General features: G+C 35.1%; 3 protein-coding genes across 3 annotated transcripts; 2 read left to right on the top strand and 1 right to left on the bottom strand.

Annotated features, from left to right (window-relative positions):
• Positions 1-266: 266 nt before the first annotated feature.
• On the top strand, positions 267-3,760 carry LOC111699198 (zinc finger protein 37). Its single transcript, XM_023469806.1, has one exon. The coding sequence runs from the start codon at positions 466-468 to the stop codon at positions 2,719-2,721; it is 2,256 nt and encodes a 751-aa protein (XP_023325574.1). The 5' UTR covers positions 267-465; the 3' UTR covers positions 2,722-3,760.
• A 420-nt stretch (positions 3,761-4,180) lies between these two features.
• On the bottom strand, positions 4,181-5,261 carry LOC111699174 (vicilin-like seed storage protein At2g18540). Its single transcript, XM_023469775.1, has 3 exons — positions 5,192-5,261; positions 4,962-5,107; positions 4,181-4,657 (listed from the first exon to the last, which is right to left on the bottom strand). Exons 1-3 carry the CDS (start codon positions 5,259-5,261, stop codon positions 4,181-4,183), a joined length of 693 nt encoding a protein of 230 aa, XP_023325543.1.
• Positions 5,262-6,383: 1,122 nt separating this feature from the next.
• Positions 6,384-9,110, top strand: LOC111699161 (uncharacterized). Its single transcript, XM_023469756.1, has 4 exons — positions 6,384-6,426; positions 7,860-8,178; positions 8,477-8,557; positions 8,779-9,110. Coding segments are annotated over exons 1-4 (591 nt in total). The 5' UTR covers positions 6,384-6,424; the 3' UTR covers positions 8,968-9,110.
• Positions 9,111-15,236: the final 6,126 nt, after the last annotated feature.

Raw genomic sequence — 15,236 nt, forward strand, 5'->3', positions numbered from 1 at the left:
TTTTTAAATCCACAATATTATAAAGCCCTCCAGACTATAAAAGCAGAAATGCGCAAAACGCATTCTAAACCCAAGTTAAATAACTTAAATCAAAGTATGTATTGTTGAGCTAACAAGCTGGATGAACGGAGAAGGTTCGGGAGGAGAAATATCTCCGGGTTGGGTTTAGAGCAGGGGTGGGATAATTTCTTCTCCTTTCCTCGTCTTAATGAAACGATAAATGCTATTCTATCCTCCATATCCTCCACCTGCTAAGTTAGTCATTCCGGCCGGTGTAACTCCTTATTCCTTACTCATACTCCACTCCACACCCAGCCATGTGAACAGTTATCCTCTATCCCTAGTTCAGAACACCACCCGGAGAAACTTTTACAACATTTTGAACCTTCATTCTTTTCTCCGGGTCAAACTTTAGTACCGGCGTGTTATAAAATGCTATTGGATCCTGGCTGACTTGAAACCAAGATGGAGATTAAGGTTGAGCAGTCGAGTTCTGTGAGAATGCTTGTGACTAAACAACATGAACTCATCCTACCCATCTCCAGGGGATTATCAAACCTACAGAGGCAGGGAGTCATTTTCAGTGAGGTTTCAACACCCTCAGGAGTTAAACTTGTCCAGCTCATGCTGAACCAGGAGAAGGGAGTGTTCAGGGAGGGTATCAAAGCTGAACACATAATGAAACCTGATCCTGAACTTGCTCCTGACGTTTGCACAATTTGTGGGGAGACTTTTTCAAAAAAGGTTGCATTTAATGCTCATATAAAGGTTCATTTAAAAGAGAAGTTGAAACGACGAGCTAAACTTCAGGAGCAAACCTCTCTTAGCTCCGAGTCCAGAACTCAACCAAACCTTGGTTGGTCAGCTTTAAACTCTAAAAGAAAACTGGAGAAAACTGAAGATTACCAGACAACCTTAAGACGGATCAAGATTGAGCCCGGGCTTTCTATTAAACTGGAACCCATGTCTGAACCCGAAGTAAGTTCTACCCAACTGAACCCTGCCGGACACCGAAATCCAACTCCTGATATGTCGGATTTAGAGGATAATTTTGTCTCTAGTGAATTCTCGAAGGAAATGGAAATAAACCGAGTAGATTTAAATAACGAGCTCTCATCTATCCTGGATCAAATAGAGAAGGATTTTGAGGCTCCAAACCTAGATATGTCTGATGCACACCTAGAGACACCGCCAGATTCAGATTCAGAAGCTTCAGAATATCTTTCTTCCATTCTCACAGATCAGAGCAGTTCTTCTCCCTTTACGGAGTCCTACGAGGGCTCCGAGGCCGGAACTCCCAGCTCCAGAACCTTCTCCAACTCCCTGGAGGACACAAACGAGATCTCGTTCGAGAAACTTCTAGACGTTGACAGTTTAAACCTAGAGCAGGGCGGAACCCAGGCTCAGGATCATGATTATCTTGTCACCAGTCCTAATCTAGGTTCACTTTCTGTTGAGTCTCTTCTCTCCTCTCCCTCCCAACCTTCTGACAGACAGATAAAGGGATCTAACCTTTCTGTTCGTCCCTTGGGACTCATTAACAATATCCCTGCTAGAATCTTAATACATCGCTCTCAGACTGACTCTAAGATCATCAACATTTTTGGAATGAATAGTGTTTCTCAACCTTCTCCGTCCTACTCACAGGACTCAGAGGACACAACGGAGGACGGAGAAGGAGAGAAGGAAAAGATTAGAGGACGACAGAGTGCAGAGTGTGGGGTATGTGGGAAGACGATTACCACCAAAAACATGGCCCGACATATGGAGAAACATACGGGAAAGAAAAAGTTTCAATGTGATGTTTGCCAGGCAGCATTTTTTCAGAAAACTCATTTGAAGAATCACGTCCTTCTCCACGAGTCCAGCGAGTACTATGAGTGTACAGAGTGCGGACAAAAGTTTCTCCGAAGAACTGATTTTCAGAAACATTTAAAGCTGATTCATTCAATAGAAACTCCGCTATCTTGCTCTGTATGTGGAGCACAGTTTAATGAGATACAGAAATTAGAAATACACAAACAATCCCACACTGGAGAAAGAAAGGAACTATGCGGACTTTGTGGCGAAAAATTGGCAAACAGATCTGCAATGATTTCTCACATGCAGCAGCACACTTCACCAGTTGTGGACAAACCATTTTCTTGCAGCGTCTGCCACAAAACTTTCTCACAGAAGAGTCACCTAAACCGACACATAAAGAGCCATGGTGGAGAACAAGATCTGGTTTGTTTGGTGTGCAGCAAGCAGTGTAAGAACAAGGTTGAGTTGGTGAGACATAGATCCAGTCATATGGCCTGCAGTATCTGTAAGACCTTGTTTGACACCAAGGTTCAACTCCAACAACATGTACTCCGGGCTCACCCAGCCCAACCCACCATCAACTATATGTCACCAGGTTCTACCATGGACCTGGATATGTTCGACGGCGACTCTGAATGTTCATCGCCCCTGTCCCGGTCCCCTGTTGATATATTGAGCACACACATAGACTCTAGTCCCTGTCCGTCCTCTGTAGACTCCTCCCATCTTGATATTTTGGAATCTGGGTTCCCGCATTTTTTGACAGATTTCAGCTCCGACGAACCCTGTTTGGAGAATCAGGGTCGGAGTAAAAACAATTTATCTCTTGATGATATATCAGATTCAAGCTTTTTCGACATTAATCAACATTTGGACGAGGATCTGCTCTCAACAGATATATTTTCAGTCGGCAAGTAGATTTGTTCCACTCTTTAGACCCTAAAGTGTAGTTAGTTAATTGTATGGAAGCCAAAGCACAGTTTACACTTTTTGTAGACCTTCCCGCAGCTTTTTTATGTTCTATGGAGCTAGAAGAAGGTTGTAGATGTTTTATGGAGCTATCAGTTGTTTTAATGGAGCCTGAAGAAGCTTTTAGATTGTCTATTGAGCTTTCGCCCCTTTTCTGGAGCCTAAAGAAGCTGTTCTATGGAGCTTTCAGTCGTTTAATGGAGCCTGACGAAGCTTTTAACTGTACTATGGAGCTTTTAGAAAGAGCTTAAACAGATGCTTTGAAAAGAATTAAACACGAAGCATAAACTGAACCAGACTACACTGCAGGAGATATTGTTGCAAACTCCAATTTGTGCAAAAACTGTGAGAATTTAAATTTGCAATTTCGAAACTTTAATTGCTTTGCACTTAGACGCCCTGGCCAGTGTTAACTATTTGTTTTGCATTACTTTACTCAATTATTCATTTTGTTAAAATGCAATCTTATGCATTTTGATCTTTTTTACTTAGTGTGTTTTAATATGACCTTCTTATAGCTAATATAGAAAATAGTTTTTTAAATTATCACATTTAAATATTTAATTTTTCTTTTTTACTCCTAAAGGAAATTGAAATTATATTTTACTGGATTTTATTCATTGACACTATATACAGTTAGACCTACTAGTAACATATTTAATATATACTTTAGTTTATAATATTTTTAGCTTTTTCAAATGTTTCATGAAAACCCTAAACAAGATTTGAAAATTAACATTTCGTTGTTTTTATTATTTCTACGTTAAAATCCATTATTTTTCAGAAAGAAACATTTTTTCATTTTTATACAAGAGAAATAAAGTTTTGTGCATTTAAAACGAAATCAAATGTAATATTGGCAAAAATTAAAGAATTCCTAATAGGGACGCATGCCCCATCACCCCCCCCCCCTCTCGCTCCATGAACATTTATATTTTTGTAAATAGTCCTGATGATTCATCTAATAATATAAATCTAATCTTTGAAATATGTAGTTCTTTTGTAGTAGGTAGGTAGGTAGTAAGGTAGGAAGGTAGGAAGGTAGGAAGGTAGGAAGGTAGGAAGGTAGGAAGGTAGGAAGGTAGGAAGGTAGGAAGGTAGAAAGGTAGGAAGGTAGAAAGGTATGAAGGTAGGAAGTTAGGAAGGTATGAAGGTATGGAAGGTATGGAAGGTAAGAAGGATACTCTATGGATGATACACAGCGTAAACACCTCGGGGCTATTTTATTGAAAAACATGAGGATCAAAACAAATCTAGAGACAACCTGAACCCGTCTGGTCATCTTCAATCCAACCTGAACCCGTCTGGTCATCTTCAATCCAACCTGAACCCGTCTGGTCATCTTCAATCCAACCTGAACCCGTCTGGTCATCTTTTATCCAACTCTACTTTTAAAATCTTAATCTTCTCATTCTATCCGTCCTTCCTTTACCTCCTCTTCATTCTTGATCTTCTCATCCTCTCCATTTTGAAATCTTTCCTCTACCCTTGATCTTCTCCTCCTCTGTATTCTTGATCTTTTCTTCTTTTCCATCCTTGATCTTCTCCTCCTATCAATCCTTGATCTTTTCTTCCTTTCCATCCTTGATCTTCTCCTCCTATCAATCCTTGATTTTTTCTTCATTTCCTTCCTTGATCTTCTTCTCCTATCCATCCTTGATCTTTTCTTCCTTTCCATCCTTGATCTTCTCCTCCTATCCATCCTTGATCTTTTCTTCCTTTCCTTCCTTGATCTTCTCCTCCTATCCATCCTTGATCTTTTCTTCCTTTCCATCCTTGATCTTTTCTTCCTTTCCATCCTTGATCTTCCTCTCCTATCCATCCTTGATCTTCCCTTCCTATCCAACCTTGATCTTCCTCTCCTCACCATCGTTGATCTTCCCCTCTTATCCATCTTTGATCTTTTATTCCTTTACATCCTTGATCTTCTCCTCCTCTCAATCCTTGATCTTCACCTCTTCGCAATCCTTGATCTTCTCTTTCTCTTCATCCTTGATCTTTACCTTTCCTCCATCCTTGTCCTTTTCTTCCTCTCCATCCTTTTCTTCCTCTTAATCTTGATATTTACCTCCTCTTCATTCTTGATCTTCTCCTCCTCTCCATTTTGATCTTTCCTCTACCCTTGATCTTCTCCTCCTCACTATTTTGATCTTTTTATCCATTCCTTCCTTGATCTTCACCTCCTCTCAATCCTTGATCTTCACATCATCGCAATCCTTGATCTTCTCTTTCTCTTCATCCTTGATCTTTCCCTTTCCTCCATCCTTGTCCTTTTCCTCCTCTCCATCCTTTTCTTCCTCTTCATTATTGATTTTCTCCTCCTCTCCATTTTGATCTTATCCTCTACCCTTGATCTTCTCCTCCGCTCTATTTTTGATATTTTCTTCCTTCCATCCTTGATCTTCTCCTCCTATCCCACTTGATCTTCTCCTCCTCTCCATCCTTGATCTTCCTTTCTTCTCTGTCTTTGATTTTCTCCTCCTCTCCATTCTTGATCTTCTCCTCCTCTTCATCCTTTATCTTCTCCTTCTCTCTGGTATGCTTGATGTTGACAATTATTTCAAATCTAAAACCATTAAGAAAAACCAGTTTGCTAATTTTAATTATGATTGTCTCTACTATCTTATATCTCCCCAATCTTTTTGGACCGTTTTTCAACGATGTTAATATTCTCTCTCCACCATGAACTGCTGGTGGTTGACCTAGATCTAGATAAAGCAAATACTTATCGTCTCCGCATCCCGTTATTATTCTTTCAAACTGGGTATATTTATCCTGTTCTAAAATTACCACAGCAAAACCGTGTGAGCTAGATTAAGATTTTAAGTATGAGTTATGGGGGGGGGGAGTTAAGATAAACCAGATCACGACAACAAATTATAAAATACAAGGCTTTCAGGGCGCCCATCTTCTATTTTAATTGTGAACATTTTCTCTTTGTATACATTGAAAAGCAAAAACAAAAAAGTTCGCGGATTTTATCAAATAAATTTCGTGGATTTTCAAAATTTAATGAAAATAAATAATATAAATAGCGTAGAATTATCGTAGATTTATTTACGTAATTTTTTGTTGCTGGAAATATACAGGATTACCCACTTTTGTTGTTGGAAATATACGGGATTACCCACTTTTGTTGTTGGAAATATACAGGATTACAGGCTTTTTAGGCCGTATTTACAGCATCATTTATTGCGGGAAACCCTGTTGATCCGTCTCTTTATAAATGCTTTTATAAAAGTTGTGAAATAACATTTTCAATTAAAATCAAAACCATTTAGTTTCTTTTTTGGGACACCCTTTTGAATAATTTAGATGCACAATATAAAAACATATACAGGTCGAGTCGAAATAATACCAGATAAACGAATTAGATATAATTCCGATCTAAACCATGGGAAAACTTAATTGCTAATTTAGAAACTAAGGTTTCATTTTTAAACTTCATAACTCCATAGTAAAAATAGTTTCAATTTTTTTAAAACATCCTTTAGAACAGTAAACTTAATATATTTCATTCAAACTTGACGTGTTTAACCAGGCCCTGGAGTCATATTTGTATGGTTGTTGCCCTACCAGGTGTAGAAACTATAATACAAGAAGAAAACACTAGACAGGTCAATCTTCAAGATAGCTCCAGAGAACTAACATCATGTGAGTTTGGTCTTGTTACTCCGGGTCCTTACTTTAACTAGGACGGAGTTAGGAGTTTATTTCTGTTACTTAGTATCCTTACTTTAACAAGGACGGAGTTAGGAGTTTATTTCTGTTACTTAGTTACGGAGTTAAGTGTTTAGCTCTGACTTTACTTTAAATAGGACAAAGTTAGGTGGTTATCACTGTTAATCAGTATCCTTACTTTAACTAGGACGGAGTTAGGAGTTTGTACTGTTACTTAGTATCCTTACATGAAATAGGAAGATTTGATACTGATACATCGTCTATACTAATGAAACAAGGAAACTACCCTAGTTTCATTAGTATAGAGTAAGCAGTTCAGTTCTTAGTCCTTGTAATCTTCAGTCCATCATAGTTCATCCTAATCCATCCTATAGTTCATCCTAGTTCATCCTAGTTCATCCCAATCCATCCTAGTTCATCCTAATCCATCCTAGTTCATCCTAGTTCATCCTAATTCATCCTTATCCATCCTAGTTCATCCTAATCCATCCTAGTTCATCCTAGTTAATACTAATCCATCCTAATTCATCCTAGTCCTTCCTAGTTCATCCTAGATCATCCTAGTTCATCCTAATCCATCTTTGTTCATCCTAGTTCATCCTAGATCATCCTAGTCTATACTAGTTCATCCTAGTCCTTCCTAGTTCATCCTAATCCATCCTAGTTCATCATAGTCCTTCCTAATTCATCCTAATCCATCCTATAGTTCATCCTAGTTCATCCTAGTTCATTCTAGTTCATCCCGATCCATCCTAGTTCATCCTAATCCATCCTATAGTTCATCCTATTTCATCCTAGTTCGTCCCAATCCATCCTAGTTTATCCTAATTCATCCTTTTTTATCTAGTCCATTCTAGTTCATCCTAGTTTATCCTAGTTTATTCTAGTTTATTCTAGTTCATCCTAGTCCATCCTAGTTCATCCTAGTCCATCCTAGTTCATTCTAGACCATTCTAGTTCATCCTAGTTCATCCTAGTCCATCCTAGTTCATTCTAGTTCATCCTAGTTCATCCTAGTTCATCCTAATCCATCCTAGTTCATCCTAGTCCATCCTAGTTCATTCTAGTTCATCCTTGTTCATTCTAGACCATTCTAGTTCATCCTAGTTTATCCTAGTTCATTCTAGTCCATCCTAGTTCATCCTAGTTCATCCTAGTTCATCCTAGTTCATCCTAGTTCATCCTAATCCATCCTAGTTCATCCTAGTCCATCCTAGTTCATTCTAGTTCATCCGTATTCATCCTATTTTATCCTAGTTAATCCTTTTTAATCCTAATTTATCCTAGTTCTCCAGGTTGTGGTACATCTTAGTTTATCCTATAAATTCATCATAGTCTCTCTATAGTACAGCAGCGTATTTCATCCTAATCCATCCTAGGAAGTATTAATAAAAACATTTTCTCAGGCTGGCCTTATTAGCTCTAGTTGCGGTTGCATCAGCTGCTCCTCAATTCTTTTCTGGATATCAGTATCCTGTTTACCCTTACCAGTATCCACTTTACCAATATCCAGTACAGTACCCTGCGTATCCCCAGGCAAGATATCCTGGTGCTCCAACAACCGGAAGTGTCGATACACGTGGTTTGTTCACTTTCAGCGGGTTTCAGACTGCCAGAGCTAACTTAGTGGCAACCACGACAGCCCCAGTGTATACTGTTACCGGAAACGTCGTCTTCAATCAAGATCCCATTACTTCTCTGGATGGGAGTGCCTCAACTTATGAGGTAGAATCATAAAGAAAAACAATACACAATAGAAAATTCAAAAAAACCTAAGAAAGTGTTTTAAACGTTTATACAAATATTAGAAGTTTCGAGATTTCAAACTGTATTCAGTTAAGGTTTTGCAATAATTTCAACAACATTTAACACTTTTCCAAATTTTGACTCTGAGCAAAAGTATAGGAAAAAAAACCATCACTAAAAATAGATATTTTATGACGACATCCTTGAAAGATGTCTTCGACGTTCTGAGGAAAGAATTCTTCTTTAGAAGTGTTTTCCAATCTTAAAATTTGTTAAGGCTTATCTGACAGGAGCTGGAGCTAAGGCTAATGAGAAGTATCAACTAGGAGTTGCAACATCTTGCGCAGCTGTTCCAGTGGTAAGTATAGATTTTAGGCTAATCCAGGAAATAAATCTTGTTTATTTTTTACTGTTCCCGGATTGTCTCTCCTTTTTTCCACTCTGCTCTTAAATGATTTCATACTCTATGGATAGTTCCTTGTTTATATATTTCACAGTTCCAAATTTTTTTTCTTTATTTTTCACGGATTTTTTACTCTACGTCCTACGATAAATAATCTTTAATATTAATTTTCGTAGAACCTTGGAACCCAGATTACCTCACCCCTGTTCCTGATCAACGGGTTCTACGTGAGGGGAACCTCCACCGTCTTCAACGTTGACGGAACCAATGCCAAGACCTCTGTCAAGGGTCAGTACCTCGTGGTCACAAACGAGGCTGCTACTGGAGTTAGAACTGTTGTAGGATGCTCCAACATTCTTGTCTAATGATAAAAAATAATATTATTATGTAATGTCGTCTTCTAACAAATCAAACAGTAGAATCTCAAAAATAACGTATATATCATCATTATGTATGTTTTATAAACAACAGAAATAAAAGTTTTTCCATAACAAAATTAATCAGTTTCACGCAATTATATTTGCTTTCAAGTGACCCTCCATTAGCACGTCCGATTCACAACGGTGACCTTTAAACCTATGTATGAGTAATATTGAAGAAGATATCTTCGTTTTTCTAACGTTATAAGGGTTGAATTTTAGTTAAATTCTCACATTTTCCCTCATTATCTCTGCAGCATAAATCCACAGGTTTATTAGAGAGAGGTCTAATCAGTTTCTTGATGAGATAGTCAGTTAAACTAATCTTCAAAGTTTTTTAGAAGCTTCAGCTTCATCCTTATTGTTTATTTTGCATATTCTTTAAGATAAATTGACAGATTGTACATATTTCAATGCGAAAATTTAAAATGTGCAGAGTTTAGAAAAATGAAAATGATTTGAAAATAACATTTATTTATTAGATAACATATAACATATAACATATTAGATAACATTTTTCAAATTAAACTAATTATTTTTCTATTCACATTTCTTCTACCTCAGATGTCTGATCCCGTCCCATCTCCCTTCAACCTTTTTCTTATCCTTTTTCTTCTCCTCCTTCTCCTCCTTCTCCTCCTTCTCCTCCTTCTCCTCCTTAATGTATACGCAATGTATGTATACGCAATGTATGTATACGCAATGTATGTATACGAAATGTATGTATACGCAATGTATGTATACGCAATGCATGTATACGGACTGTTTCATTATATTTGTAAACTTGTTTATTGTCAAATTGGTAAATACTAAAAACTAAAAATAAAAAAAAATTGTGAATTTTCAAAAATGCAGACAATCGAATTTTGTTGGAGGCTAGATTTTGAAATTTTGATTATTCATAAACCTTACCACACGAAATTTGGGCCCGATCGGTTTAGCCGTTTTGACGTTTATTGGATACAAGCAAACAAAAACAAACAGACAGACAAGCAAATTATATTATACTAGGCTTTTAGGGCGCTTCGCACCCATCTTCTTTTTCAATTTTGAACATGTTTTCTTTGTATACATTGTAAAATGAAAGACAAACAAAAAATTTCAGGGATTTTAAAAAAATTTCGTGGATTTTCAAAATTTTTAAAATTCGAATTTCGTTAGAGGAACATTTTTGAAAATTCAATCATCAATATCCTTTCCTTGGGGTCACACGAGGTCCCACAAAAAATTTTGGCCCGATCGGTTCAGCCGTTTTGACGTTTATTGGATACAAACAAACAAACAGACAGACAATTGCAAATTATATTATCATTTATAGAAGACATTATGATATTATTATAACCTTATATTATGCCAATAAATTAAGAGTTTCAGGTTGTGGATGGAGCCTCATCCGTTGTAGGTAATTACCATGTATTTGAACTAATTTCACAAGAACATTTTAAACTATATGTGCCGCATGGCGAAGATGTAGGATTCTGGTAAATAATTCTAGACTTTATATATTCGACATAGCGGTTTGTCGGAGACTAAATGTTACATTTTCTTAAAAAAGAAACTCCTTTTTTATTTAAAAATTTGGCATTTTGTTTATTTTAAAAATCAATTGTAGGATGCGCCGCTTTTACAGTCAATAAATACTTAATTGTGCAAGCCTAAAGTTATCATGCATCCCATCTAAGCAAACATGCGTGTGTTAAATTCATGCAATTTTAATAGCTTTTTGCAAAAACTCGTTTAAGATTTGAATGACAAGAAAAAATGTTTCTGTTTGAATGAATTAGATTAAATAAATGTTTAGTTAAAATTAGCTATAGTGTTTAGCGATACAATTAAAGAGGGTAAAATTAGCTGTAATGTTTAGCGACACAATCAAAGGGGGTAAAATTAGCTGTAATGTTTAGCGACACAATCAACGGGGGTAAAATTAGCTGTAATGTTTAGCGACACAATCAACGGGGGTAAAATATGTTTAGCGACACAATCAACGGGGGTAAAATTCAAAACTCAAAATAATTGACTTCTCATCAAGTCTCTTTAGTTTCGTTTTCTAATGTTCAAAAAAAGGACCCCAAAAATATCTGCCTGTTTCACCCCTGCTCCCTCGTTTTCGCCAAACATTGAGTTAAAATATATGTATGGGGATATTTTTCCCCCCCCCCCTTCGTCTCTCAGTATCCTATAACAGGATTCCCCTAGTATTTAGCTCCATTTTGCCCAATATTGCAGAGCTACGTGAAAGCTGGAGAGAAAAATAATATTTAAATGTGTTTGTATGCTTGCAGTCACTCCTTAACAGGGGGAATTCGGGAGGAAGGAAACCTGTGTGAAGAGGGGGAAATATTTTTGGGGGTGGGGGGATTTCGGAGAAATGAATGACTTAAGCGATTTGGGGATTTTTGTGGAGAGGGGGGTGTGATAAAATGACGAAACTTTGTGATAATATTTGAGTCAAATAAGCGAGATTAGATTAATAATTTAAGCATATGCTTTTCAGTAGATGTTGATGATATCTTGATTTATTGAAAGAATTCTAAAAGTCGTCTTCCGAATCGTTTTAGAATGGGGGAAATATGGAAAAAATATTTACTGCAACAATGTGCGTTAACTTATTATTTCCAGCGAAAATCGAATCTTTTTGCCGTTTCTTTTGTTAAAAATATTCAAAGTAGTTTTAAAAGCGCTAATATTTAAAGAAAGAGTTTGTTATTATTAAATCAAAGACGACATTTAGACATATTTCTGTCAAATATTTAATTTAAGCGAACTCCTTTTTATACATTCTCTGTATATATATATACAGGGTACAAAGGATGAGACTTCTGAGACGGGTATACGCAATGTATGTATACGCAATGTATGTATACGCAATGCATGTATACGCAATGTATGTATACGCAATGTATGTATACGCAATGTATGTATACGCAATGTATGTATACGCAATGTATGTATACGCAATGTATGTATACGCAATGTATGTATACGCAATGTATGTATACGCAATGTATGTATACGCAATGTATGTATACGCAATGTATGTATACGCAATGTATGTATACGCAATGTATGTATACGCAATGTANGTTTCCCTTCTCTCCCTCCCCCCTTTCAGAAAAACACAAAACAGTTCCTAGGAACTGCAGAAGGAACAGATATTGTTATTTTTGTTACAACTAATTGTAAATAAAAATAATAAAAATGTGTTAGTAAATATGTTAATAGTAAAAAATTAATCAATAAGAAGAATTATCAAAAAAATAATAAGGAATTTTAAATATTAATGCTAAAAAATAGTAAGATGGAAAAAGATTAATGTTAAAAATGAAAAGTAATAATAACAATAATAATAATGATAATAAAATAATATAGATAACAATGGTAATGATGATAATATTGATAATAATGATAATAATGATAATAATGATAATAATGATAATAATGATTATAATGATTAAGTAAAATAAACAAAGTTGATCACCAAAACTTATATTTTCAAGTAGTAAAATTTGATGTTTATATTTGCTGCAGTTTGCATTGCAAAAAGTGTAATGCTGAAAAACAATGTTTTACTGGGAGCCTATTTTTCTGCGGAATAGTTGCAACGCAAAACTGAAGCGACCTTGATGTTTACAAAATAATTTCCTCAAATGATATTTGCAAGGAAGGAAGGAAGGGGGGAATCTTTGCAATAAAACTTTTGTTTTAATAGTGAAATATAAGCTTTCTTTTGACAATACACCTTGCATGAAAGGAGGGGAGGAAAGTTTGGCTTAAATTATTTTTACCAAATATAAAAAAGTTTTTACATTTAAAAAATGTTTTCTTCATTCAAGTTTGATAGAGTCCTTTAAACATCTTTCTATGGTTTCCAGGGCGCTTCGTGCCCATCTTCAGTTTTAACTTTTAACTTAGTAATTCAGTTCTTTTTCAGTTTTTAATAGTATTGTTTAGACCAATCTTATATGATACAGTACAGTACTATACAGTACAGTACAGTACAGTACAGTACAGTACTAGTAATTCAGTTCTTTTTCAGTTTTTAATAGTATTGTTTAGACCAATCTTATATGATACAGTAAGATCCAAAGTGTGGAGTAGGAACACGACTGTTGGACTCAGGTTATGATTATAAATTTCACAATAAACATGTCACTGCCTTGACTTGATGACACTATTTCCTTTATAACAACATTAAATACACATAAGGTATCTTAAAAATCGTCTGTAGTTTTTTTTGTAATTTCTACCTCGTTTTTAAATAATTCCACCACAAAATTCTTTAAGCAGCTTTTCTAATAAAGAAGTTACAAAAACACAAGTTATCTACTTTATATCGGCTTTCGTTGGAAATTTTATTAAAACGATTGGCGCATTTTTATCTATAGCTTAAATTTTGTATACATTTATTAAAGTGTACAGCTTAATTCTATTGCTTCAAATGCATTTCAGCAATTTTTATAGTTCATTAAATTTTAAATTTACACAATGTTTTTTTTATAATTTGTTTAACCTTGGACGCCGAGTGCTGACAATGTTTACTACTATTCCATTGTATTTATTTTGCTTGACTAAAATGCAAGGTCAACTTTTCAATAGTTTTTTATTTAGTCCATACTTACAGTTGACAGACACGGCTGTCGTTGCTTAAAATTCAACGTTAGGCTTTTGTGGGCAAACTGAAAAGTATTTTTATGCTTTTTATTGTTGTATCGTGAAATAAATAGATATAAACCACAAAGTTGAAAGTTCATGTCTTCATTTTTGCTTATTTGTCATTATTTTTGAAGGGAGTTAATTGGTTTTTGAGAAAGGTAACTGAAACCCAGCGCAATTTTCCTAATTTAGCTTCTGTGATGTACAGGGTTACCCAATAAAGAGTTTGCTGATTGGTTTCCTCTTTTTTTCGATCCATTTCCTCTTTCTTTCGGTCCGTTTCCGGTTTTCTGAAAAAGTTTTGAATTTTCAGTTCGTTGATCGGTTTCATTTATTCTGATCCGTTTCCGCATTTTTTGGGTCGGTTTAGGGTTTTCAGAAAAAGTTTTGAATTTAACCGTTATCTGTAGAAGATATTCGTCGTTTGTGTTTTTTTAAACGCACTTTCTGGATTTTACTGGCTAAAAAAGAAAAAAAAACATTTCCAAAAAACCTTTTTAAAACTATTTTGTAATTTTTATAATTTGAACATGTAGCTTAAAACTGTTTTCCTCTGAAAGTAAAATTACCATGCTTTTTTGACATTCAACTGCAACTAATTTCAGGCTTATTTTCCAAAAAAAGAAAAATAATAAATCATGGCAATTAATAATTATGATTCGAATTAATTACATATGATAAATTGTGATTTATTTTTCATAACTTCAAAGGTTCCAAAGACATTGAATCCTAATATTTTTGCGAAAATACAATCATGAAAACAACTTTGACGTTTTTATTTTGTTTGTTTGGCAGTGGAGCTCGTTTTTAAAAATCATCTTTTTCTTTCGTTTTATAAGAATTGAAAGTTTTCAGTACTATTCCTGTAACTAGAGCATGAGAAATTTATTTTGAAAAAATCCTCGAAATTTTTGTGAATTATCCGCGGAGGGAAACTATGCAGTGCAGCACTGTGTGCAGTTTAGAAAACAAAACAAACATTCAGCTACAAATATGCTTCCTCTTTAAGTACTATACCAGCTTAAAGGGACTGTAAGCGTAATTGAAGGTATTACACTTAAAAGCTTTATCTGATAAAGTATGAATCAGAACAATGTTTATAATTTTGAAAATGAGTATTTTGAAATTATCAATTGTGGGTTCTTTCCAAAAGTGACTTTGCATTTCTACTCTGCATACGTATAGGAATTATCAGAATTTAGCACTTATAAACCTAGACGAACGACAATATCTTCTTAAATATTGATCAGATAAAGTTTTGAAGGGTAGCGTTGTGACCCAGGGATTGCCCCATCTCTGTTAGATTAATTCCTAAATTAAAGAGGTATTCAGAAATTGACATATCAAGAAAACATCTTCCTTTTTCTTTTTTAAAAAAACGAAATTTAGTTTTGGGAATTTGGCATTAAATGAATGAGAAAAAAAAATGAGATTGGTTATGAAGTTTTTATCCAAATGTTTTGGCAAAATCTACTTTTTCATTCATTAAAACACTTTTTAAAGCTTTAAATCTTTATTTCGTTGTAATAAATAAATAAATAAATAAATAAATAGTGAAA

This window comes from Eurytemora carolleeae, unplaced genomic scaffold, assembly GCF_000591075.1.
Source record: "Eurytemora carolleeae unplaced genomic scaffold, Eaff_2.0 scaffold30, whole genome shotgun sequence".
Classification (NCBI taxonomy): domain Eukaryota; kingdom Metazoa; phylum Arthropoda; class Copepoda; order Calanoida; family Temoridae; genus Eurytemora; species Eurytemora carolleeae.

What these genes read in the sequence shown, in the direction of transcription:
- LOC111699174 (XM_023469775.1), bottom strand. Translation starts at nt 5,261, where the DNA reads ATGGAGAGGAGGAGAAAATCAAAGACAGAGAAGAAAGGAAGATCAAGG. An exon ending in GGAGAGGAGGAGAAGATCAA is followed by an intron (nt 5,108 to 5,191) that starts GTGGGATAGGAG and finishes GTAGAGGATAAG; the next exon opens with ATCAAAATGGAGAGGAGGAG. An exon ending in ATGATGTGAAGATCAAGGAT is followed by an intron (nt 4,658 to 4,961) that starts TGAGAGGAGGTG and finishes AAGATGGATAAG; the next exon opens with AGGGGAAGATCAACGATGGT.
- LOC111699161 (XM_023469756.1), top strand. An exon ending in GGAGTGCCTCAACTTATGAG is followed by an intron (nt 8,179 to 8,476) that starts GTAGAATCATAA and finishes AAATTTGTTAAG; the next exon opens with GCTTATCTGACAGGAGCTGG. An exon ending in CTTGCGCAGCTGTTCCAGTG is followed by an intron (nt 8,558 to 8,778) that starts GTAAGTATAGAT and finishes TAATTTTCGTAG; the next exon opens with AACCTTGGAACCCAGATTAC.
- LOC111699198 (XM_023469806.1), top strand. Translation starts at nt 466, where the DNA reads ATGGAGATTAAGGTTGAGCAGTCGAGTTCTGTGAGAATGCTTGTGACT.